Genomic DNA, 23,883 nt, shown 5'->3' with positions numbered 1-23,883 from the left:
CTTCTTGGCTTCAAGCAATGAGACCTGTTACAGTATGTAGCTGTTCTGTCTTTTATCTTGAAAAACTCCCTCAGTCCATTAATTTTTCTACTTTATAGAGTCAGCAGCTCAAAAGACTTCAAAAAACACCTCCAACCCTCAGCATGTATAAAGTCACCTTTCAATTTCATAATACTGGTTATAAATCATTAGCTAAATTAACTCTCAATAGCCTTGAGCCCATGTACTGCTGCTTTTTCTCATTGCTCTTCTTTAATGGCAAGCATCTGCCCCAGCATTGTGACAACACGAACCAGTACCACTTCCACCTTCTTACAGAATCCATTTATTCATTCACTAAAGGGATCTAGGGATAGGCTGCCACAGGAAATAATTTATAGAGAGAGAGAACAGCAAGGGGGGTCTTCAAAATGCTTCCTTTCAATTGTCATTTTATAAAGAAAGGTCTTAATATCAGTTTATACAAAGTATATATACACAAGTATTCCAAAAGATATATACACATTATACATATGGTAGTAACAATCAAGTGTAGTGTAGAGCTAGTAAAGGTCTTGGGTTTAGAGTGTTTGTTGCCCTTCTGCTCAATGGCTGTACTACCCTCTCTTAGTATTTCCCACATGCAATGCAGCGAAGTAGAGGAATCTGTTTAAAAAGTGCATGTTTGTTCATGATGTCTTCCTACCAAGACTGCAGCTGGCTTTTCTCCTGTCACTTCCAGGTGGTCAGAACAGGCTTTCCCGAGTCTCTTGCACGGTTTCCTTTCGCTCCGGTGGACTGCCCAGAACGACTTCGCAATTCGCGCTCATGCCCTTCGCCCTGTGCCATCTCCTCATCGTATCTGAAAACAAGACAACCCCTTCAGCACCTTGTCCTGATACTCGCTGCACAAACAGGAGTGGGGCCTGAACATTCTATTTGGCTTGATACCTAGCACTGCCATGTAATACTGCTTTACATTTAAAGCTGCAGACAGGTTTAGGCATGCATAGCTTGATAGGCAACTATTACTCAAGGAAATGCACTACCACGTGTTGTGACAACACAGACCTACTGAAATATCTTCAGCAGCTTCTGAAAGAAACAAAGAAAGTGGCAGCTTTGGTTGTACAACTGATTTTGTGCAGTTTTATGCTTGGAACCTCTGGCAGTTTCATAAAGTCTTATGCTGCTGCTTCCACATAGGACAGTTAGCTGCAGTGTCAAAACACTACTGCTGCATCAGAGAGTGAGTGAGGAAAGAATGAGGTGAACAAACAGCAATGGGCTTCAATTAAATGCATTTGATGACATCTGTTTTGTAACACTTAAGCACAGTGACAAGTAGTTCTTTAAATTAGTCTTAGACCATTGTGGCCTCAGATAACCTCAGTATGTATCAGCCTCTCAGCTGCTAGGCAAATCCCAAGCAGAAATTTGCTATAGAGGCAAAATCACAATTCTTTAAAGGTAATACTACAACATTTTGTAGAACAGCTGCAATATGTACTCAAGTACACTACTGCAGAGCTGGCAGCATGGCTGCCATGTATACAACATTCATTACAGTTTGAATCCTAATTCAGCCAACACTTATCTTTACCTGTCCTTACTAGTCCACAGAAAGAGTATTTAAGGTGAGTATGAACTAGTGGATCAACTACATACAAAATCACACTCCTGACGTACTGAACAATTGTACCACTAGTGCTAGAGAACCCATCTGAACATTTGCTCAGAAAATGTGTGAAAATGTGTTATCAACATGGTATATAAATCAGTGTGCCTCTGCACGAGACCAATCAACCCTAGACACACCCTCCAGATGCTCCAATAAAGGATCTGTTTTCTTCATTTCTTTCCCTGTAATACAGATTGGAGAATTGAAAAAGTATCTAACAGCTCATTATTGTGAGGAGTCAAGAGGCATCACTTCTATGATCTGACAGAAAATTTGCATCAATGGCTGTTATATCTATTTAACTGCCACCTATACGTACACTCAGTTTAAGTTTTACACTTGTAGAAGACACACCTTGTCTTTGCCTCTATCCCTCCAGTCTGGCTGCTGGATTATCAGCCAGTGCAGGCAGGGATTTATCAGACTAGTAACATTCCCTCTGGAGATGAGGCACAGCACCCCTATTTTAACACACTCCCACCTCTAACATTGCTACTGCAGCTCTAGAAAGCCAAAGTACTACTTTGTTGCCCATCTTTCATATCAGAATGAAGCTCGCTTCATCTCTGTGGTCTACAGCACACACCAAAGAAAAGTGATGTGACTCAGAACCATCTGTATGTGCAAAGAACACTGATAAAACTTACAAGACTTCATAATTGCCAAGAACCTCTTTTGGTGGAGATTTATTCCATTTACAGTCAGGAATTTCCCCATTAGGCACAGCAATGTTAAGTGTGTCATTAATGAGATTATACTTCAGGATGCGATCATTAGCAGTACTGGAAGTAAGAGAAGGGGAAGCATTGACCTACAAAGGAGGAAAAGAAAGTCAGCACCAATACATTGTTTTGGTAGTGGTGTAACAGTTCTGCAAACAGCATGTGTGATGATTACACTGTACAGTTTGGAAGCCAAGAGCCGGGTTCTCAAAGCACATCTTTCTGTTTCTCAGACACTGGAAGGAATCCCCCACTGGGCATTTTTCTTTCCCCTTGTAAAAGCACACCACTAAACATCTGCAGTGTCAGCCCAACGCCTTTTGCTGAGATTCAGGCTCAGCAGAATGAATCAGAGAAAGATTTTTGTTTCATTTTTTATGCTCAAGCCAGGAAACTGTCAGTTTCTTCTAGTTAAATAGCTCTAATGTATGCTCTTCTTCTGAGTTCTCCCCTGTTACACTGTGAGCTGGAGAAACACATAGCTGCTCTCCAGTCAAAGCACTACATTGCATCTTGTTTTAATTACAAGTGGGGTAAACAAAACATCTTCTCTTCCACCTTTATAATGGAGAAGTGGTATCAGAACAACAAACAGACACTGGTTTTCTTTTTTAAAGTCCATTTACCTTGGATCTTTCACTTTCAGTTAGGCTGAGAAGGAAGAGGGCTGCATAAAATTTATGTTGGACATAACAGATTCAAAGTCAACACACTGAACAGAAATCTATGGGGGGGGAAACACCTTCCAAACATCTCAATTATGGATTGTGTCCCTCTTTTCTTTCCTCTCAATCTGTACCATTAAGGCCACAACAGCATTTAAAGCTTCAGTTTGATGTCATGCTCCATAGAGCCAATGCAAATTTCCCAGCTCCTGATACAGTATCTAATAGGGCTGCTAACATTCAGACTGCCTCTGAAGTGCAGCTGTAGGTATGCCCTGGATTTAAAAGATGAAACAGAAATGGACAAGCAGACAGAACCACCAAAGAGGAAACAAAAGTATCACAGTATCACCAAGGTTGGAAGAGACCTCCAGGATCATCCAGTCCAACCTGTCACCACAGACCTCATGACCAGACCATGGCACCAAGTGCCACATCCAATCCCCTCTTGAACACCTCCAGGGATGGGGACTCCACCACCTCCCTGGCCAGCACATCCCAATGGCCAATGACTCTCTCAGTGAAGAACTTTCTCCTCACCTCCAGCCTAAACTTCCCCTGGTGCAGCTTGGGACTCTGTCCCCTTGTTCTGGTGCTAGTTGCCTGGAAGAAGAGACCAACCCCCACCTGGCTACAACCTCCCTTCAGGTAGTTGCAGAGAGCAATGAGGTCTCCCCTGAGCCTCCTCTTCTCCAGGTTAAACAACCCCAGCTCCCTCAGCCTCTCCTCACAGGGCTGTGCTCAAGGCCTCTCCCCAGCCTTGTTGCCCTTCTCTGGACACCTTCAAGTCTCTCAATGTCCTTCCTAAACTGAGGGGCCCAGAACTGGACACAGGACTCAAGGTGTGGCCTAACCAATGCAGAGTACAGGGGCACAATGACTTCCCTGCTCCTGCTGGCCACACTATTCCTGATGCAGGCCAGGATGCCATTGGCTCTCTTGGCCACCTGGGCACACTGCTGGCTCATGTTTAGGCAGCTGTCAATCAGCACCCCCACGTCCCCCTCTGTTTGGCAGCTCTCAGCCACTCTGTCCCCAGCCTGTAGCACATGCCAGTTTGCTTTTCAAAACTTGTCCTAATCTGCTTACCTGAGGAATATGATATACTGTTTCAAAAGAAGGACTACACTGAGATCTATTTTTCTGTCCTGTATTTTATGTAGCTTTACCTCAATTAACCAGGGCTTCAGCTTGTCATCAATGATAATGTCATATCCGTAACACTCAAAGCAGTGCTTATCGTTATTCATTACGGGCTGAAAAAGCAAGACAACAAAATCAGCAGTGAAACTTCATTAAAATGAATAAGTAAAAGTAATATTTAAATCATCAATTTAGTAACCCTGCTATGCACTTTGCTTGCTAGAAATCATAAATGTAGTTCAGTTATTCATCTTCCAGAACAGTGTTATGTGTTGTAACTCTAAATCACGCTTGCTAGCTAATAAATTCGGGGTGACCTCTTTTCTCCAAGCTGTAAGTAAATATTCTAATGAGAATTATGGCATTAATGCCAAGTGCTGGATTACATTCATTTTCCATTATGTTTCCAGCATAAAAATGGAAAGAATTGTCACATTTGGCAAAATGAATGACTACAGTTAAAGCTGCATGAAGAGAAACCAGGAAGTTTTGAAACTTACATTGAAACAGCTTCACAGCACTGTGAATTCTTCAAACTTCAGGAAAAGGAGACCTCACCAAATACAAATACCAAATTTCTTCAGCATTATTATAATTATAATCCTTTCATTATTATAGCTATGCAGAAACTTGAGGTCAAACAATTACCAGACACATTTAAAAACTGTAATTAGCTCCCGGCAGCTATGATACCGAAAGCCAAGAGAGACCAAGGACCAAGCTGTGCCTGCATGCACATCCTCTAGAGAATCAGTTTTCCAGCATCTGCTAAACATTTGCAGTATGCATGGTAAGACTTTTCTTCTACACATATCTCATCAGATCTTTTAAGTGAACCTTAGAAGCGGGTTAGTGAGATGTTTTTCCCCAGACTACTTCTAAAAGCTTTTCAGTTCTTCAGGGGGTGGGAGGGGGAGGGAGAAACAAGCATCTCTCATTATATTTGCCATTGTCAGAAGGATAAAGAACTTAGTAATTCTCAACAGTTTTTCTAAGGTTCTGCTAACAGTTGGATTAAATCCCTTTTCTTCTGACATCTGGTTTCAAATAGGATGGCACAGTAGAGGCTGAACTGAGCCATGCTTCCCTAATTTGTACCGATTCTAGCTTCAAGACCTTGTCCCTCCTTCTTGTACTGGTTGATGTTCACCTGGTCCTTCAGTGAGGTGATTCAGCAGAACACTCATGACAGTGCCAGGACCAACCCAAAAGAGGTGACAGGCCCATGCACTTGGGAACAGGGCAGTCCTTGGCACCAGTAAGCTATTCAGTTACACCATGTGTGATAACACAGAGTGATATCTGCTCTCTAGTGTAATCATGGGAGAAAACTCAAACACTAGTAAGTCACTTGAGTAAATCATTGGTTGGTAGTTTAGGTTGGTTGGGGATTTTTAATAACAGCTCCTAGTAGCAATGTGACTCAGGTACAGAAGAGGTGAAAGTAAGTTATGTAACTCTGCTGAACTAATAGTCGTACATTTTCTGTGATAAGTTGTCCCCCAGAGCTATATTTCCTCTGGCATGTTTGTTATTGCTGAAATGACGTCATGCACCTTGGCAGCAGCTCATGCTATTCACAAGGGCAGTATCAAGTTATAGCAAATAGTTCACAGAGCCCTCAGGAAAGATATTCTTCCACTTCAATAGGCACAGATAGTGGTCCTACCCCCAAAGGACTCAAGTTCAGTCAGTGCAGAGAAAGCTAGCAACACCAGAATTGCAGCAATCAGCATCACCACCATCAATCCAATAGGAGAAACCAGCTTCCAGGAGCTTTGATGGCAAGCTTGCTTTCAGGGCTATGAGAAGCCTGCAGCTGGAACGCTGTCGCTGGCAGCAGTCCCGGAACAGTACTCACCGCCACAGCCTTCAGTGACTGCACGATTATCCAGTGAATTTCATCAAATAACTTGCTTGTCACCTCCTTGCCACGGGTGCTCTCCAGGTACAGGCGTAAGTTACTCACTGTCCACTTGCCTCCGTGGATGTGATTGTAATCATCCTGAAGAGTTAGAGAGCTCCTTCAGTCTAAGCTTTTGATAAGCAGTTTTGGTTTATTCACACAAACCCCCACTGACGCACAAACACAAGTATCGCTCTGAGGACACTCAGCAAACTGGTTTTGCTCTGGTTTACAGCTTGGTGAAGACTTCAGCTTTACTTTGGACTGCCCTCTACATACACAACTTTTTATTACAGCTGTGTATGTTTATATGACACATTGCAAATCAAGTAATAAATCTTTCTTAGAAGAAAAAAACCCAACTGGTGCTTTGACAGTTTTACAGTGAAACACAGTTTATGACTTGGATAGATCATTTTCAAATGTGAAACAATTGACCTTTTTTCCTCCTCTAGGGAGAAGGGAGAAATAATTAAGTTAGCAATAGCTACATCTCTCTGACATTAGTAGGTTTAAAATGCAGCCCTCGAAAGTGCTTGCCTGTGTTTATTAATTCAAAACGAGACTTGCTTGTTCTCCAAAAGGCAAATGCTGTGTCCTATTAATGCTGTCGCTGACAAAACTTAGGTTCAAGCAGACAGTGAAATGTCCCCTGAATTATTTGTCAAGCAAGTCAGTATTCTGATCCAGGAAATCCACTAAGTGCTACTGAAACAGAATAGGGGAGGAAAGGAATTCAGTTATATTTACCTGTCTTTTCAGAGGCTATCAAAGCTCTGCACTACATTCTCTTTGCACGGAAAGGTAAGATCAAGCCAGTTGTATTCTCACTGATGGAAAGATGCCTGCTGAGCCCACAAGTAACTCTCAAGACAAATGCTTTGTCCCTTTACAAAGGTTCTCCTCAGAGCATTTCTAAGGATTAGGTATCTGCTACAAACACAATGCTTAGTGCAGAAGAAAGTTCTCAGAGGAACAAAATATGGCATCCTTCAAGACAGGTCAGAGAAGCCTCTATTTATTGTAATGCTTTTTGCTACAGCTCTCCCCTTCAGTAAATTTGGAAAAGTGGACTGTACACATAAAGATCTTAAATGTGGTTCTCAGGACTTGCTTCATGGAAAAAGATCTCTTGAGACTAGATTCCAGCAAGGAAACAGAGATCAAAGTTCCAACCCTCTGCATTTCCAAACAAGTAATCAACTCCAAATAGACTACGACTGTGTAGAGCTTTACACAACTGCAGCAGTTTCATTTAAAATACTGAAGCAGAATATTGCAGGCCACAAAGAAGATCACTAACTGACAAAAAGTAGAAGAGTGACTGCTGCTTTGTTTGCAGCACAAGCATTACAATGGCTATGCTGACTTACCCTCCTTCCTTCCTTTTATTCTTTCCCTCCTTCCCTCACTTTACTCTTTCCCCTACCTAGACCCTTTTCAAGCTCTGCACGACGTGGCATATCTTGTAGAACAGCAACAGACAGGCACATTCAGCAATGGACACTGCATGTATTTGGGGTGTGATTGTGTCTGTACACACATAGAGATATAGAATAGAATACACCAGGTTGGAAGAGACCTTCAAGATCATCATGTCCAACCCATCATCCAACACCACCTAAACAACTAACCCATGGCACCAAGCACCCCATCAGGTCTCCTCCTGAACACCTCCCGTGATGCTGACCGTGCCTAAGTGTACGTGGACACTCATGTACACACACATTTATTTCCCATACACTTAAAATAAACCCTATGCAATTAGGAAGTGAGACAATGGAGTTTTAATTGCTGTAGCAGAGGCAAGGTTCCCAAATCACAGACATCCGCTGAGAAAGCAAAAAGGACAGTCATCATCATCAAGTGGATTCCCTGAAGAAACAAGGCTTTGTCAGTGACTAGTGTATGCCCATCTGTCCAGGTCACCCCTGACCCACTAGCCTTTCCTCCCACTGGTGAATTTCAGCCTGTTATGACCCAGGGAAGTGCTGTCAGAACTATCAGATGTCCATGTTTCATGAGTGTCAATGGCAAATTCCAGGACAAAACTGTTCTGCAGAAAGAACTCTGTCCACTTAGGAGGAAGCCACCAGCTGGCAAGGCACCAACCATTTATCTCCAAGCTTGGAACATTCCCTTACCCAGAGAATCAGGATGGGGGTGGTGGAAACACAGGAAGAAGCTGGTAAGTACTGTGATGTTAGGTAAATGCTGGAAATAGGAATGCTGAACTAACTGCACGTAAGAGGGAGAGGGAAGGGGAGGTCAGGAAAGCAATACTGAAGCTCTGCTATAAAATACAAACCCACAGGAACCAGGCTTCATGAATTTCACTGGTCACAGAATCAACTGCTAAGTGAGCATACTAGCATTAAATGACAGGAGACTTGGAAAAGAAGCACCCTGCTTTCAACTACTGAAAGTCAATACTGAAGATTATCACAGCCTGTTACAGAGGTGCAGCTCATTAACTTGCATAGTTCCCATCTGCAGCCTTCTAAAACGTATTTAAGATTAAGCTGAAGTACTTTAACAACCAGATGGTGAAGAATATAACAAACAAACCCTTTTTATTCCACTTTTTCTGAATGATTTAAGAAAATCATTCTTGCTACAAAAGAGCACCCAAGAACCAGGGGCGTGCCCCAGGCATCAGTGCTGGGCCCCATCCTCTTTAATATCTTCATTGATGATCTGGATGAGGGCATGGAGTCAGTCATCAGCAAATTTGCAGATGACAACAGGTTAGGAGCAGATGTTGGTCAGTTAGAGGGCAGAAGGGCTCTGCAGAGGGACCTCGGCTGACTGGACAGATGGTCCATGGCATTCAACAAGTCCAAGTGCCAGGTGCTGCACTTTGGCCACAGCAACCCCATGCAGAGCTACAGGCTGGGGTCAGAGTGGCTGAGAGCTGCCAAACAGAGAGGGACCTGGGGGTGCTGATTGGCAGCTGCCTGAACACGAGCCAGCAGTGTGCCCAGGTGGCTAAGAAGGCCAATGGCATCCTGGCCTGCATTAGGAACAGTGTGGCCAGCAGGAGCAGGGAAGTCATTGTGCCCCTGGACTCTACACTGGTTAGGCCACACCTTGAGTCCTGTGTCCAGTTCTGGGCCCCTCAGTTTAAGAAGGACATTGAGACACTTGAAGGTGTCCAGAGAAGGGCAACAAGGCTGGGGAGAGGCCTTGAGCACAGCCCTGTGAGGAGAGGCTGAGGGAGCTGGGGTTGTTTAGCCTGGAGAAGAGGAGGCTCAGGGGAGACCTCATTGCTCTCTACAACTACCTGAAGGGAGGTTGTAGCCAGGAAGGGGTTGGTCTCTTCTCCCAGGCACCCAGCACCAGAACAAGAGGACACAGTCTCAAGCTGTGCCAGGGGAAGTTGAGGCTGGAGGTGAGGAGAAAGTTCTTCACTGAGAGAGTCATTGGAATGTGCTGGCCAGGGAGGTGGTGGAGTCCCCATCCCTGGAGGTGTTCAAGAAGGGATTGGATGTGGCACTTGGTGCCATGGTCTAGTCCTGAGGTCTGTGGTGACAAGTGGGACTCCATGATCATTGAGGTCTCTTCCAACCTTGGTGATACTGTGACACTGTACCTGGGTACACTTACCCCATGTTTCTGAATGGCAACATTTGTCAGGTGCACAAACATGTTATCCAGCTCACTTGTGCTGGGTGTGTATTTCACTGTGCAGAACCGGCAAAATCCCAGTTTGTACCTTAAATGCAAGAAAAAGACATGAAAATGTGTTAACCCCCAAAAAGTGAGGCAAAGAGCATCCACAGATACCACATATATGTTAAATTTCTGTGTGCAACCAGCAGAGCATTCTTTGGACAGCACTGAATGTTCTCTGCAAGTGAAATACCCACACATGCCATCTTACATGTAGCATCTCAGGGGACGATAGGTAGATACCAGAACATACAGACGCAGATCAAATTTCTTGCCACCAATAAGCAGTGGATTGTTGATATAGAGAGAAATTACATAGGCTTCTTTGGAGGACTGAGACACAAACCTGAAAAACACAAATCACACAATGGTCAGGGTTGGGAGGGACCTCCAAGATCATCCAATTCCAACGCCCCTGCCATGGGCAGGGACACCTCACACTACATCAGGTTGCTCAGAGCCACATCCAGCCTGGCCTTAAAAACTTCCAGGGATGAGGCTTCCCCCACCTCCCAGGGCAATGTGTTTTGGTGTCTCACCACCTTCATGGGGAAGAACTTCCTAACATCTAATCCAAATCTACCCACTTCTAGTTTTGCTCCATTACCCCTAGTCCTATCACTGCCTGACACCCTAAAAAGTCCCTCCCCAGCCTTCCTGTAGGCCCCCTTCAGATACTGGAAGGCCACAATAAGGTCTCCTTAGAGCCTTCTCTTCTCCAGACTGAGTAACTCAAATTCTTTCAGTCTGTCTTCATAGAAGAGGTGCTCCAGCCCCCTGATCATCCTTGGGGCCCTTCTCTGGACATGCTTCAGCATGTCTGTATCTTTCCTGTAATAGGGGCTCCAGAACTGGAGGCAGTACTCCAGGTGGGGCCTCACTGGAGTGGAGTAGAGGGGGAGAATCACCTCCCTCGACCTGCTGGCCACGCTTCTCTTGATGCAGAATGTGACAATTCCAACAATATAATCTGCTCAGTCTTTTTCTTTCGGTCTGCAAATTCTGGACTGACTGAAAACATGCATCTTTGGCCAGGACAATGCAGCAGTTTGCACTGGTTAATAGAACACGCCTGGCAGCAGGCATTAGATACCAAAAGAATTAAAAACACTGTACAGATGACTCAGATTAATGAACTGTTTCATCTCAGTTTGGGTAGGTGACCACACCATTCAGAATGCAGCTCTACAAGGCACTCTTTTCCTTGGAGAGAATTCAGAGCTTGGTTCAGACAAGCACAAACCACCTACTGCATTAGCTTCGTTAGTCAATTACTTGTACTCCTGGGATATTTGTACTCATGCTTGGTGTGCAGTTGCAAACCACTGTGAAAAGCTAAGATAACATTCAGATTGTGAGAAACAGAACAAGCCAAAGAGAAAATAAAAAGGCTCAAATAATATTCAGCAAGACACTTTATAACATTCAAACATGGGAAAAAGAGTTAGTGGTGTGATCAGAACTTTTACTAGGCAAAGGAAAGCAGAGACTGCTAACCTGTTTCATTGTTTGGAGGTAGATCACGAACATGAGGAGTCTCACTTTGCACTTCAAATGGATAATGTACTTCATGTACATGCATTGTTTCTTTATAGTAACTATAAAAGATATTTCATACATACTAACCACTGAAATTGCTTAGGAAGATATTTTTCTCTTGTTTCCTGCTATTCAATACCACAGAACAGAACAATTTATTCTGGGGCAATTTTTCCCTTACCAACGTTTCTGAAAGAATAGTTCATTAAACACCTCTTTGTACCTTCCCATACCAAACCAAAGCATAGGGAAACCTACTTGAAGGAGGAAGTTAGATAGCAACTGAGATTAAATTCAAAACTAGCTCTATAATGAGAGAGCAATAATCATGGAATCCTTTTCCCGTGCATCAGCCCAGTAGGATGTTGATGTGGTTCGCCTCACTACTACAGCAAAGGCTTTGTGTTTTTGGAACTTACGAAGATGTCTTGCTATCTCGAGACCATTTTTTGATCTGGGAGAGTTTATTGATTAGAAATATTCCTTTTCCTTGAGCTTTGCCACAAGGCTTCATGATCCAAGTGCTGGAGGGATTTTTTCTGAATTCCTCCACAAAGAGATTGTAATCGGCAGGAAGCATGAAAGTAACAGGAACAAAATCTGAGTTAAGGGGAGAACAAAAAGGTGCACAATTAAGGACAGCATAGCCAATAGGATTATTGACACATACAGACTAAAAACCATGCCCATCTTTTCAGTTCTCCAGTCTGTCACAATTCATCTCCATTAAGTCTCACGTTTTCACTCTCATTTAAATTCTCCTTTCTACTTAGACAAACAATTGCAAAGTGTGGCATGCTGCTAACTTCAGTCTAATAGTGTTTAATTCACATGAATACATTCTCTTTTGTGTATATACTGTGAAATTAGAGCATTCTATACCCTTCCAACTTGAAACTTCCTTGATTTTTTCAGTCAGTTTTCACTGCTCCACTAAGCACTCTGTGCATGCAAAAATGTCAGTGTTGATGTTCCTTCCTCTCCGGATGCGGTCACTTTTATTTCCCTGTGACTCCCATTGGCCACTCTTATTTGCTCCCACAATTAATATTAACATACTTAAGGAAATCTAAAGAAAATAACTTCTTGCTTTCTTCTATCAGATTACCTCCACTTCCATCCATACAGAACTGCTTCATTCTCACGCAGACGGACAGCGCTTTCATTTCACATTCCCAAGATGTGAATCAGCGTCAGGGTAACCCCATATCTGTTTCACTTCAGTGCTCTCTGACCTTCAAAACAGTTTCACCCTCCTTAGTCCTGATGTATTGCTGGCTTGGGTTTAGAGTTGTTTTGACAGGGGGTATTGGGTGGGTGGGTGGGGCTCTGCAGGGTTTGGGGTGAGGGGAGGGCAGGTGTTGGCTTTTTTGGTTGGTTTGGTTCGTTGGTTGGGGTGGGGGTGGGGGGATTGTGTTTATTTTATTTTCTTTTCAATCTTATTTTCTAGCAGTCATTTACTTGTTCTACAACTCCTCCAGATTTCTCCTCTGAAGAGTTTGTTCATTCAGTTCTGCCCTGCAAAGGTGTATTTTAGCTTTTGCTCCACTGTAAGATTTTCAGATGATGGTTTTTTCACTTTTGAGTTAAAGCCACTCTGTCTCATATGAAGTTCCAGGGCCCTTTGGTTTCACCGTTAATCTCATAATTGCAAAGTATCTTAATCCCACAACTTTCCATCTTCAAAATAATTAAAAAAAACAAAACAAAGCCAACAAAAGCCCTAAAACAACCGCTCCTCCCTGCAGGCTCCCCCTCACCACCACAAAAAGCCCAGCTGCAAATCTCTTTCTACACCCTTAGTAATTTCATTATCACTTCATCCAATGTTGCTTCATTCTGCACTGTTAAGTTCAGTCTTCATTAAGGACTTTACAAAACAAAGTCTAAACTGAACTTCTGTGCTCCCAAATTGGATTTGTGCTGGCTCTTGCATACTGCTGAGCAGTAGCAAGCATGCAGTGCAGAAACTGGGCCTTAGTGCTGCAGCAGTATGATAGAGAAACAAACACGTTCCATCTTTTATTCTTGCATTGCTTCCAGTTCCAACAAGGATCCTGAACAAGTGGCATCTGCTCTAACTCCTCTGAATTTGTACATTAATAGCTATTACTCTTCAAAGTGTGGTTTGTGAAAAGCTTTGAAAATACAGTATTTTGTTATAGTATTTTATACTAAGCATCCACTAAGCCCGTTTTTATCATGTCCCCCGTTCCTGTGTTTTCTTAGGCTCTAATGGCAGATTCGAGGGGAGGGAAAAGAGACAGGGAAGGCTGCTAGGTTTGCAGGATGCAGCAAGCAAATCTAGGATAAAGTGCACTTTATTTATTGACAGGGACAGAGTATTTCAGGATAGTCACCTTAATGTTCTAAGACTTCAGGGGCTCAGTGCTTCATGCACAGAAAAGCTAAGAGGTAGGAAAAGAAAGATTGTAAAAGAGTGACACTTAGAATCACATACCCAAATAAATATATTTGCCATTTTCATCCTTTTCTGCAAGAGGACTTCCTTCTTTCTCAAGCTCCTTCCTGTATCGCTTGATATTCTTCACCATCAGATCTTTCCTGGTCAGCTCATAGTGGTTTGGGAAATGATTGACGATCTGATCATCGGAGAGGCGGTAACCGGCTTCCACACTGAACACATTTCTGATCGTTTGCACGCTCATCCTGAAAACAAAGACAGACACCACCTCATTTCTCCCAAGACAGACAAGTCAGGAAGACAAAGTTGGATTGTGTGTTACCTTCACCTCACCTTTCCTCTCATTTCTCTTCAAAGTATAATATCTTGCTGCAGTGACAATCCAACATAACCTGACCTTCCATTAGCAAAACCTCCTGACTGATCCCTCTACTGCTACTGAAATAGGTGCAGAAAGTGAAGGAGGACATGGTCCTAACTGACCTCTGTGCTTGTTGACAGCCAGGTCAGCCCACTTGAAATGACTTGAAAATGACTGATGCACACCTGAACGATTAAAAAGCATCTTTCTAAACCTGTTACTTCACTTTCTGGAAACTCAGCTTTCCTATTTAAAACAAAACATAACACACTACCAAAAAAGCCCCAAACAAACAAAACCCCAAAGCAACCTCCTACTGACTACCCTGCTGTGCAGATTGTGAAGGACTTCAAGCACATGAATTGAGAAGCACGATTCAGGGACCTTGCTAAAAGCACCAGTAAATGCCAGATTAGAGGCAGGTTATCAAATCAGCTAGCTACTTCAATTGGCACTGAAGGTCAGAGCTATACATACTAGGAATTTTCTGTAGTAAGCGTCTCACACTGGAAATGTTTTAGTATGTCCTGACTGCCACCTATCTTCTACATTATCATTTCAGGAACGGAAAAAAAACCAAACCACCCCAAAACAAAAGCAGTCACAAAACCTTTTCCTGAGTGCCCTGTTCCCCCCCCCCCCCACTCCAAACTGCATTACAAACCATGAGCAGATTACTGGATCCCTCCCCATTAAATAAGTGGATCATAAAGGGTGCATTTGGCAGCACAATGCCATTTTGTCTTACTTGAAAAGGACAATGTAAAGTGTTTGGTTGACTTAAAGACTATGGTTTCTGCCAATTAATAGATTGCTGCATTCCAGACAGCATTCATAGTCTTAGACAAATGCCAAACAAGACAGACTACTCTCCTCCTTTCACCAGTATCTTCATTTAATTCCACACTCACTCTCAGTACTGAAATGCTGAATAATTTGGTCTGCATATAAATCCTTGTCATGAAGGAGAAGAAAAATACAGTTCTCTTTATTACAAGAGCCTGGACTCTGGCAACAGGGTAAGCTTCCAGTACATCAATAAAGAATATTTATCATACACTCAACTCTGTACTGTTGCATTATTTTGCTTATGCTGTCAGAAAAAATTGAGAAAAAGATACATTCAGAAGTAGCCCTCAGGCCACAAACCCCATCCAACAGCCCAGGAAACAATCTACAGTGTGTACAAAAATCTCAAACAATCAGGTGCAGTTTCAAAACAGAAACCCACTGAGCACAGCATTCCCCCTGGGATTTTCACAGCTAGTGTTCCAAGAAATGATCAGTGTCTCCATAGCTCACTGACTTTCCACCTCTTTTCAAAACCTCTGACAAACTGCAAAGGTACATGAGACCAGCAGCACTGGAATGGATCCATGCAGATGGGACCTTCTACCCTGAGGACCATAATGACTTCAGCAGGCCTGAGCAGATACAAGAATCTACCAATGGAAATCTCCACAGAAGACCAGCAAAAGCCTAAGGAATTACAGAAGCCATGAAATCATGTTACACTCCTAGGGGCACTGAAGTTGATTAGTAACTGCAGCAACTTTCAGTTTTCAATATGCATTTTGATACATAAAAATGCTTCACAAGCTTAGCAATTGGTCTTTTTCAGGGTACTTACCAATAAAAATTCCAGTCTTCGTTTTCTGCCACCTGGATCCAGCCTCTTTTCTCAAAGTTGTTTATTAGGACAGATTTTTCGATGTCAGTTACCCACTTTACTTTTCCTGCCATTATCCTACAGCACAATCAACATGACAGTAAAGAAAAGTTTGAAGATGTGACTTTGAAAACAGGGGAGGATACAAGCCAGGAAAGTCAAAGCAGAGGAAAAACAAAGTGGCATCTGGAAAGCATTTTACATAAATAAGGCAGAAGTGAATTCAATTTAAAATCAAGGAATACAGTATCTTAAGCTTTGGACTGCAAGCCTGCATTTGTCAAGTGGGCAAGTGCAACCAAAGACACCAGTCAGAAGGACCTTGCACACTGCCCAGCTAATCATCCTTCATCAATGGGCACACATCCCATGTCTCCCCTTAAATACACTCCATGACAGAAATACCTACAGTTACTGGGTAATGCTTACAAAACCAAAGGTAAAGCACAGGGATTTGACTGTCTCTAAGCAAGACTTAGATACATATAGTTTTCCCTTTGTTTTGAATTGAGGGAGCTCATGCAGACCACTCAGTGACGGTAGAAGAAAGCAATCCCAAGAGAAATCCCTTACAGAGTCCACCGAGAATCACCATTTGCTATACTTAGAAAACCAAGAACAGGGGACAGCAGAACTTCCACCTTGGGCTTCTGAATGGCAGACTTTGTTTAGTGGGTTGCTTGAGAGAGTCCCTTGGGAGGCAGTCCTGAAGGGCAGAGGAATCCAGCGCTGGGCACTCTCCAAGAGGGAAGCCTTAAAGGCCATCCGTACGTGCTGTAAGGCGAGCTAGTGACAAAGACCTGTCTGGCTGAACAGGCAGCTCTCTCTGCTTCTCAGAGGAAAAAGGAGAGTGTACAGCCTTTGGAAGAAGGGGCAGGCCACACATGCTGGTGACAAACATGTTGTGAGGCTGTGCAGGGAGAAAATTAGAAAGTCCAAAGGCCAGCTAGAAATCAACCTGGCTACTACTGTAAAAGACAATAAGAAGTCTTTCCATAAGTACAGCAGCAGCAAAAGAAGGGCCAAGGAGAGCCTCCATCCTCTATTAGATGCAGGAGGAAATAGGGTGACTAAGGATGAGGAAAAGACTGAAGTGCTTAATGCTGCCTTTGCTTTAGTCTTTAGTAACAGAGCCAGCTGTATTCTGGGAGTTCAGCCCCCTGAGCTAGTAGACAGACACCAGGAGCAGAATGATCCCCTTGCAATCCAGGAGGAGATGGTCAGTGACCTGCTGCACCACATAGATTCACCCAAGTCTATGGGACCAGATGGAATCTACCCAAGGATTCTAAGCAAGCTGGCAGAGGTGCTCACCAACCCACTTCCCATCACTTTCCAGCAGTTGTGGCTGACTGGGGAGGTCCCAGCAGACAGGAAGTTAGTTAATGCAACACCCATTTACAAGAAAGGCCAGAAGGATCCAGGAAAGTACAGGCCTGGCAGTTCAACTTTCACGCCAGAGAAGCTGCTGGGGCAGATCACACTGAGTACCTCCAAGCAGCACATATAGGAAAACAGATAATAAGGCCCAGTCAGCACAGGCTTACAAAAGGCAAGCCCTGCTTGACAAACCTGATTCCTTTCACAACACAGTCACCTACTTAGAGGATGAGGGAAAGGATGTGGATGTTGTCTGTGTGGACTTCAGGAAAGCATTTGACACCATTCCCCACAGCATTCTCCTGTAGAAACTGGATACTCAGGGCTTGGATCCACATACTCTTTGTGGGGTAAAACACTGGCTGGACAGCTGGGCCCAAAGAGTGGTGGCAGATGGAGTTAAGGCCAGTTGGCAGCCAGGGACGGGTGGTGCTCTCCAGGGCTCAGTACTGGAGCCAGTCATGTTTAACATCTTTATTACTGACCTGGATGAGAGGATTGAGTGCACCCTTAGCAAGTTTGCAGATGACACCGAGCTGGGTGGAAGCACTGAGCTGCTTGATGGTAGGGAGGCTCTGCAGAGGGATCTAGACAGGCTGGATCAATGGGCTAAGAGCAATTGTTTGAGTTTCAATATGGCCATGTGCTGAGTTCTGCGCTGTGGCCACAACAGCTCCTGACAGCACTACAGGCTTGAGGAAGAGTGGCTGGAAAGCTGCTCAGTAGAGAAGGACCTGGGATTGCTGGTTGATAGCCGGCTGAACATAAGCCAGCAGTGTGCCCAGGTTGCCATGAGGGACAGTGGCATCCCAGCCTGTATCAGGAAGGGTGTGACAGCAGAACCAGGGGTATGATCTTACCCTGCTCTCAGCACTAGTGAGGCCGCACCTCAAACACTGCCTTCAGTTTTGGGCCCCTGTCATGGGTTCGGCTGAAGCTGCTGATGGGTATCCAACACCACACCAACATCAGTTAGTCAGGAGGTGTTGGGTGATAGGTTGGGTTTGATGATCTCTGAGGTCTTTTCCAGCCTTATTGATTCTATGATTCTATCATGCCAGCTCTAGAATGAAACTGTCAGCAGGAGAAAAGCATTGGGGGCTTCTACTTCCACCTGGAACAAGAGAGGCTTCCTATTTCCAAGGCATTCTTCCAGTTTCTGGTTTAGGATGCTGGTTTCTCTGTAATTGCTGTCTGCTGGCTTGAATGCTGTCCTTTCCCCCTTACTGGCTGGTTTGCTGATTGGTTTTACTGCCTTGGCTTGTTTGCTAATTTGCATGGTATTGTACATTGCATCACTTTCATTAGACTCTTCTTATCTCAACCCAGGGAAGTTTAGGTTGGGTATTAGGAAGAATTTCTTCACTTTCTCAGGCATTGGAATGGCTTGCCCAGGAGGGTGGTGCAGTCCCCATCCCTGCAGGTACTTAAGAACTGTGTAGATGCTTAAGGATATGATTTAGTCAAGAATTTGTCAGTGTTGGGCTAATGATTAGACTTGATGATCTTCAAGGTCTTTTTCAATCTAGGCAATTCTGTGGTTCAGTGACTCCGTGAAAGGAAGTAAAGTAACATTACTAACCTTGCATTGTCTTCTCTGTATTGCACACAGCCAGCATTTTGCCTTCTGCTCCAGCCAGGGGAGGAGATGAACAAGCTGGCATCATTACACCCTCAACAGCAGGATCCTCCCAAACCTAAGGTTGTCAGCAGAGTGCTTATAAACTGCACTTCGATTTATGACATCTAGGTGTCACTTTCTACATCAGATTTTGCTTGTCCAGAACAGCCTTTTTCTGGTAGGATGACAGGATCATGGCAGCTGGAAGGGTCCTAAGGAGGTCTCTTACCTAGCCTCCTGCTCAGTGCAGGGTCAGCTATTAGGTGAAACCAGGTTGCTCAGAGCTTTATCCAGCCATCATTTGAAAACCTGTGGCTTTGCTCATGAGTGTCATGAAAATATAGTGAGCCCAATCCAGCCAGTCCCACCACAGTGAGCTGAAATACAACCTGACAGATCAGCTTGCAAAGGTCACCACTGCTGCGAGTGGGCCAAATGCCTCGACCTGCGGCACCAGCAGCTATTTATTGAGAGGTTTGTACATGCTTTACTTCACTTTCCCACAGCCTAACAATCCTCAAACCCATTGCTTTGTCTCATTCTAACAGACTTTTTTCTTCCCCAACTGCTTTATTAATGACCTGGATGAGAGGATTGAGTGCAGGCTCCCATTCTTTCTCCCGTGGTTCTGAGGTACAGATGTCCCATCACTTATCACCCCTTGGGCTCCCTCTGGACGTGAAAGCCAGCTAAACATTCCATTAACTACTCCCTTGGGTTCCCACAGAAACCTCCAAAGGTGGAGATATCACAGCTCCTCTGGGCATTCTGTCTCACTGTTTGACTGGCCTCACAGGGAAAGGGCAGGGGGCTCCATATGTTTTGCCATATATTACAAACCTCTCTTCTTTCAGCTTATGGCTGTTGGCTCTCATCTTCCCACCCTTCAATACACTAAAGAGCCTCAGTCTGTCGTTTTGATAACCTTCTCACAGGTGCAGACAGGCTGCTATTAGATGGCCCCAGAGCCACCTATTCTCCAGGCTGAAGACAGCTGCCCCAATTTCTTACCAGACCAGTGCTTCAGCCCCCTGACCATCTTGGTAATCCCCTCCTCAACTCCAGTTTTTGGATGTCTGTCTTGTTCTGGGAGGCTCAAGTTACTTTTGTCAACCTTCTGGTGTATTTTGTTACATCCTCGTCCTTTTAGTTTGAGAGAGCTCAGTTCATCGAGGTGGGAATGCACAACAAATGCACTGAAGGAGTGAGGACAAGCCCAGCATCCACAATTGCTACTCCTCTGAAATGCAGCCTGAAACTTTCTGACAGCAGCAGGCACTCACCTGCTTGCACTCCACCTTACAGGCCTGTTTGGTGAGAGCCCCTTTACCACAGTGTCTCATATCATGCATTAATGTAATAGTACAGAAGGTAGAGGCAAAGAAACATGAATTAAAGCATGCTGTCCTTCATGCATACCTAGCCCACAAGCCTACAATTCAGTTCATGTAGACAGAACACTATACAATGCACAACATACTCAAACCATCTCTAAGACAGTGATGAATCACAGCCTCCCAGGCTCTAGGCCTGATTCATGCACAACTACTAAGAAAGCTAAAACATATTCATGAGTAAATTATAGCCACTGATAAAGTTAAGGGTAGATAATCCTCATAAGCAGTTTCAACATTGCTGTTTAGTCTTCTTGCAGCTCATCCCACAAATTAGTTCTACAATTTCAATCTAGTAAATGTTCACAGCTATGGTTCACAGAAAGTAACAGCAGAGAAATACTAATTCAGAAGAAACTCTCTTTGAGCCAAAAGCACCTTCTTTGGAGATGCCTCTCCCAAGAGTACAAACTGCCGTGCAAGGGAGTGAGAGTGGACTTCCACACGCACACCTAACGCTGTCTGCTGTTCCTGCCACATCTCATTTTCCACTGAAAAGTCAAATCTCCTTTACTAATGCAGCACTGTAATTAATGCAAGTAAACAATGCAGTTAAACACATTTCTACAACCAAGATACGGGACTGGAACACAAGGAGCCTTCAGTCTCCAGGACTAGGATGGAGATGTACCTTTGCCAGCAAGGTAACCCTGCTACAGTTCCTCTCTTCTGGAGGGCACAGTCCATTATGTCGTGTTCCTATCTTTTCCTTCCTAAAGTGTTTTAAACTGCCAAATTCCACAATGCAGAAATGTTTACTATGGGACTTCAGAGTGTCACACACACCCATTTTTATTCATGTTGGTAAAGCAAGCTGAAATCAAGCCCACAGAGTACATGGAGACTCAGGGTCTGTCTCTGTGTCTGTCATCATACAGTCTGTGGACTCTCGCTGTATCTGAACAAAGCTTTAAAGGACTCCCTAACCTCTAGGGACAAATGTTTTCCGTACAACTGAAAGCAAGCTAATCCAAGGTGAAGGCCTCCTGCCCTGGCACCGATTGCGGGGAGATCCAAACGAGTCCCTGCTGGCATTATCGCCACTGCAGAAGGCAGTCGTGCTGCACGGACGAACTCTCCACACTGCAGAACAGGCGCAGGTGGTAGCAGCGCCTGTGGTGCCTGGTCCAGCCAGCTCTATTTGCTGGTAAGAGCTGAGAATCCCCATTATCTAACTCATTATTGGCAAATTTGGCTCGGCTGGGGCAGCTGCGCCGGCAGAGGCGAGCGGGAGGGCCCTTCCCAGCAACTCCCCGAACGCAAGAGACAAAGAGGAGCCGAGGATGGAGCCGGACACGCCGCTGGGCTGTGGGCAGCGAGGAGCCCGAGAAGGCGCTCGGGCCCCCGCCAGCGCCACGCGCTGTGTCGCGACAGCCGCGCCAGGAGGCTGACCCCGGGTGCCTCCCGGAGCGGGCCCGCCAGGAGCCTGGTCAGAACCATTACCGAGTCCCTTCCGCCTGCCAGCAGGAGGCCATGAGGCGACAGGGATGTGCAGGGGTGGGGCGGGGGGGCAGGGCAGCTCTGACAGCAGGCTGGGAGACCCCCAGCGCTCACCCACCGGCGGGAGGGGTGACCGCGACCCCCCCGCCCCAGCCCTCCCCTCCCTACGAGCCGCTCCCACGGCCTCCGGCTCCGCTGCGCGGCGAGGGCCAACCTCCCTTACCCCGCCCGCTCCGGCGCCGCTCCCCGGCAACCACAAGGCGTCAGGGCATGGAGATCCGGCGCAGGAGGACGCAGAGGCGCGGCTGCCAGAGGGGAGGGGCGCGGCCGCCAGAGGGGAGGGGCGCGGCGCCCTTCCGCCCCGCCCGCGCCCAGGGGGCGTGGCCCTGCTCGGCGGGGCCGGCTTAAAGGCACAGGAGCGATTCCCGTGGGGAAGAGATGCGCCCAGTACCGCCAGGGGCTTACACCGCCCCCGAAGTGCTGTGTGTACACAGCCTCTGAACACTTGTCGTGGGTTCAGCCTGCTGAATAGTCAATACCATACGGATGTCATGCCAGCCTTAAAACGAAAGCGCTGGCTGGAGCAGAGGGGCTCGGGCTGCAGGCTGTACCCTGAGATGCTTCCTGGCTCTGCAGGGGTTTTCCGGCTTGGGGTTTTGGGCTCTTCTGCTTTGATGACTGCGGGTCTGAGGTGGTCAGGGTCGTTTTACGGCTGACTTGCTTCTGCTTTTTGCTGTGTTGTGGGGGTGGGGGTTTTTGTTGGGGTTTCCCCCCTCTCCCCTTTTTTTTTTCTCCCTGAGAAATACACTGTCTAAAATATCATGTGTTGTGTGACGTTATTCCACTAAACTCTCCTTATCACAGTATCACAGTATCAGTCAGGGTTAGATCATCTAGTTCCAACCCCCCTGCCATGGGCAGGGACACCCCACACTACATCAGGCTGGCCAGAGCCTCAGCCAGCCTGGCCTTAAACACCTCCAGGGACAGGGCCCCAACCACCTCCCTGGACAACCCATTCCAGGGCTTCACCACTCGCATAGGGAAGAACTTCCTCCTCACCTCCAGCCTGAATCTCCCCACCTCCAGCTTCATTCCATTCCCCCTAGTCCTGTCACTCCCTGAGATCCTGAGCAGTCCCTCCCCAGCCTTCCTGGAGCCCCCTTCAGATACTGGAAGGCCACAATGAGGTCACCTGGGAGCCTTCTCTTCTGCAGACTGAACAGCCCCAACTCCTTCAGTCTGTCCTCACAGGAGAGGTGCTCCAGCCCTCTGGTCATCCTCCTGGCCCTGCTCTGGACACCTTCCAGCACCTCCAGATCCCTCTTGCAATAGGGGCTCCAGAACTGGAGGCAGTACTCCAGGTGGGGTCTCCCCAGAGCTGAGCAGAGGGGGAGAATCACCTCCCTTGCCCTGCTGGCCACACTTCTCCTGCTGCAGCCCAGGATCTGGTTGGCTTTCTGGGCTGCAAGTGCACACTGAGAGCTCCTGTTGAGCTTCTCCTCCCCCAGCACCCCCAAGTCTCTCTCCTCCTCCACACACTCAAGGACTCCTCGGGACTACTCCCTCTCTGTGGTATTATTTTTCTGGCAGACATCAGGAAAGTGAAGTCCTCCACAGGAATATGGGACAGAGATTGTGAAGCTTCTGCCAGATGTCTAAAGAATACTTGGTCTGTCTCTTCATCCTGGTTAGGTGGTCTATACCAGACTCCTACCAGGATATCTGTTTGTTGGCCTTCCCCCTGATCCTTACCCTTAAACACTCAACTCTAGTATCACTATCATTCACCTCAACGCAATCAAAATACCCTCTGACCTACAGGGCCATGCCACCACCACTCCTTCCTTGCCTATTCCCTCTGAAGAGTTTGTAGCTGTCAATTGTGGCACTCCAGTCCTGTGAGACATCCCACCACATTTATGTGAGGGTTACTGTATCATGATTTTCCTGGTGGACAATGGCTTCTAGCTCCTCCTGTTTGTTTCCCATGCTGTGTGCACCAGTAGAGATGCACTTCAGTTACTCTAAACTTCTTGCCACTTTTTTGAGGAGAGAAGTCCCAATTCCTACCTAGCTGGTCTCAGGTGCTCCTGTGGTTGCTAATTCATCAGTGACCCTTGCATCTTTGCCGCCACATGGGTCTCCATTCCCTGCCTCCACCAATACAGCAGACTGACAGACCTTGCTAGCACACCATGCTACAAATACTGGTGTGCTGCCCTCAGGGTTATTTCAGGCAAGCCTGGCTTTGTGCCCTTTTCCCTTCCCATCTAGTTCAAAGCT

The 23,883-nt window shown here is 45.7% G+C and overlaps 1 protein-coding gene across 1 annotated transcript; it reads right to left on the bottom strand.

Moving 5' to 3' along the window:
• Positions 1-302: 302 nt before the first annotated feature.
• On the bottom strand, positions 303-21,892 carry TTLL1 (TTL family tubulin polyglutamylase complex subunit L1). Its single transcript, XM_068170828.1, has 10 exons — positions 21,821-21,892; positions 15,724-15,840; positions 13,769-13,977; positions 11,727-11,907; positions 9,980-10,114; positions 9,703-9,811; positions 6,052-6,195; positions 4,217-4,303; positions 2,308-2,471; positions 303-841 (listed from the first exon to the last, which is right to left on the bottom strand). Exons 2-10 carry the CDS (start codon positions 15,834-15,836, stop codon positions 712-714), a joined length of 1,272 nt encoding a protein of 423 aa, XP_068026929.1. The 5' UTR covers positions 15,837-15,840; positions 21,821-21,892; the 3' UTR covers positions 303-711.
• Positions 21,893-23,883: the final 1,991 nt, after the last annotated feature.

The sequence above is a fragment of the Melanerpes formicivorus genome, unplaced genomic scaffold, assembly GCF_026170545.1.
Source record: "Melanerpes formicivorus ecotype bairdi unplaced genomic scaffold, bMelFor1.0.p_v2 SCAF_3, whole genome shotgun sequence".
Taxonomy (NCBI): Eukaryota; Metazoa; Chordata; class Aves; order Piciformes; family Picidae; genus Melanerpes; species Melanerpes formicivorus.
Note: the sequence above shows the minus strand (reverse complement) of the source record. Positions and strands in the feature narration are given on the sequence as shown.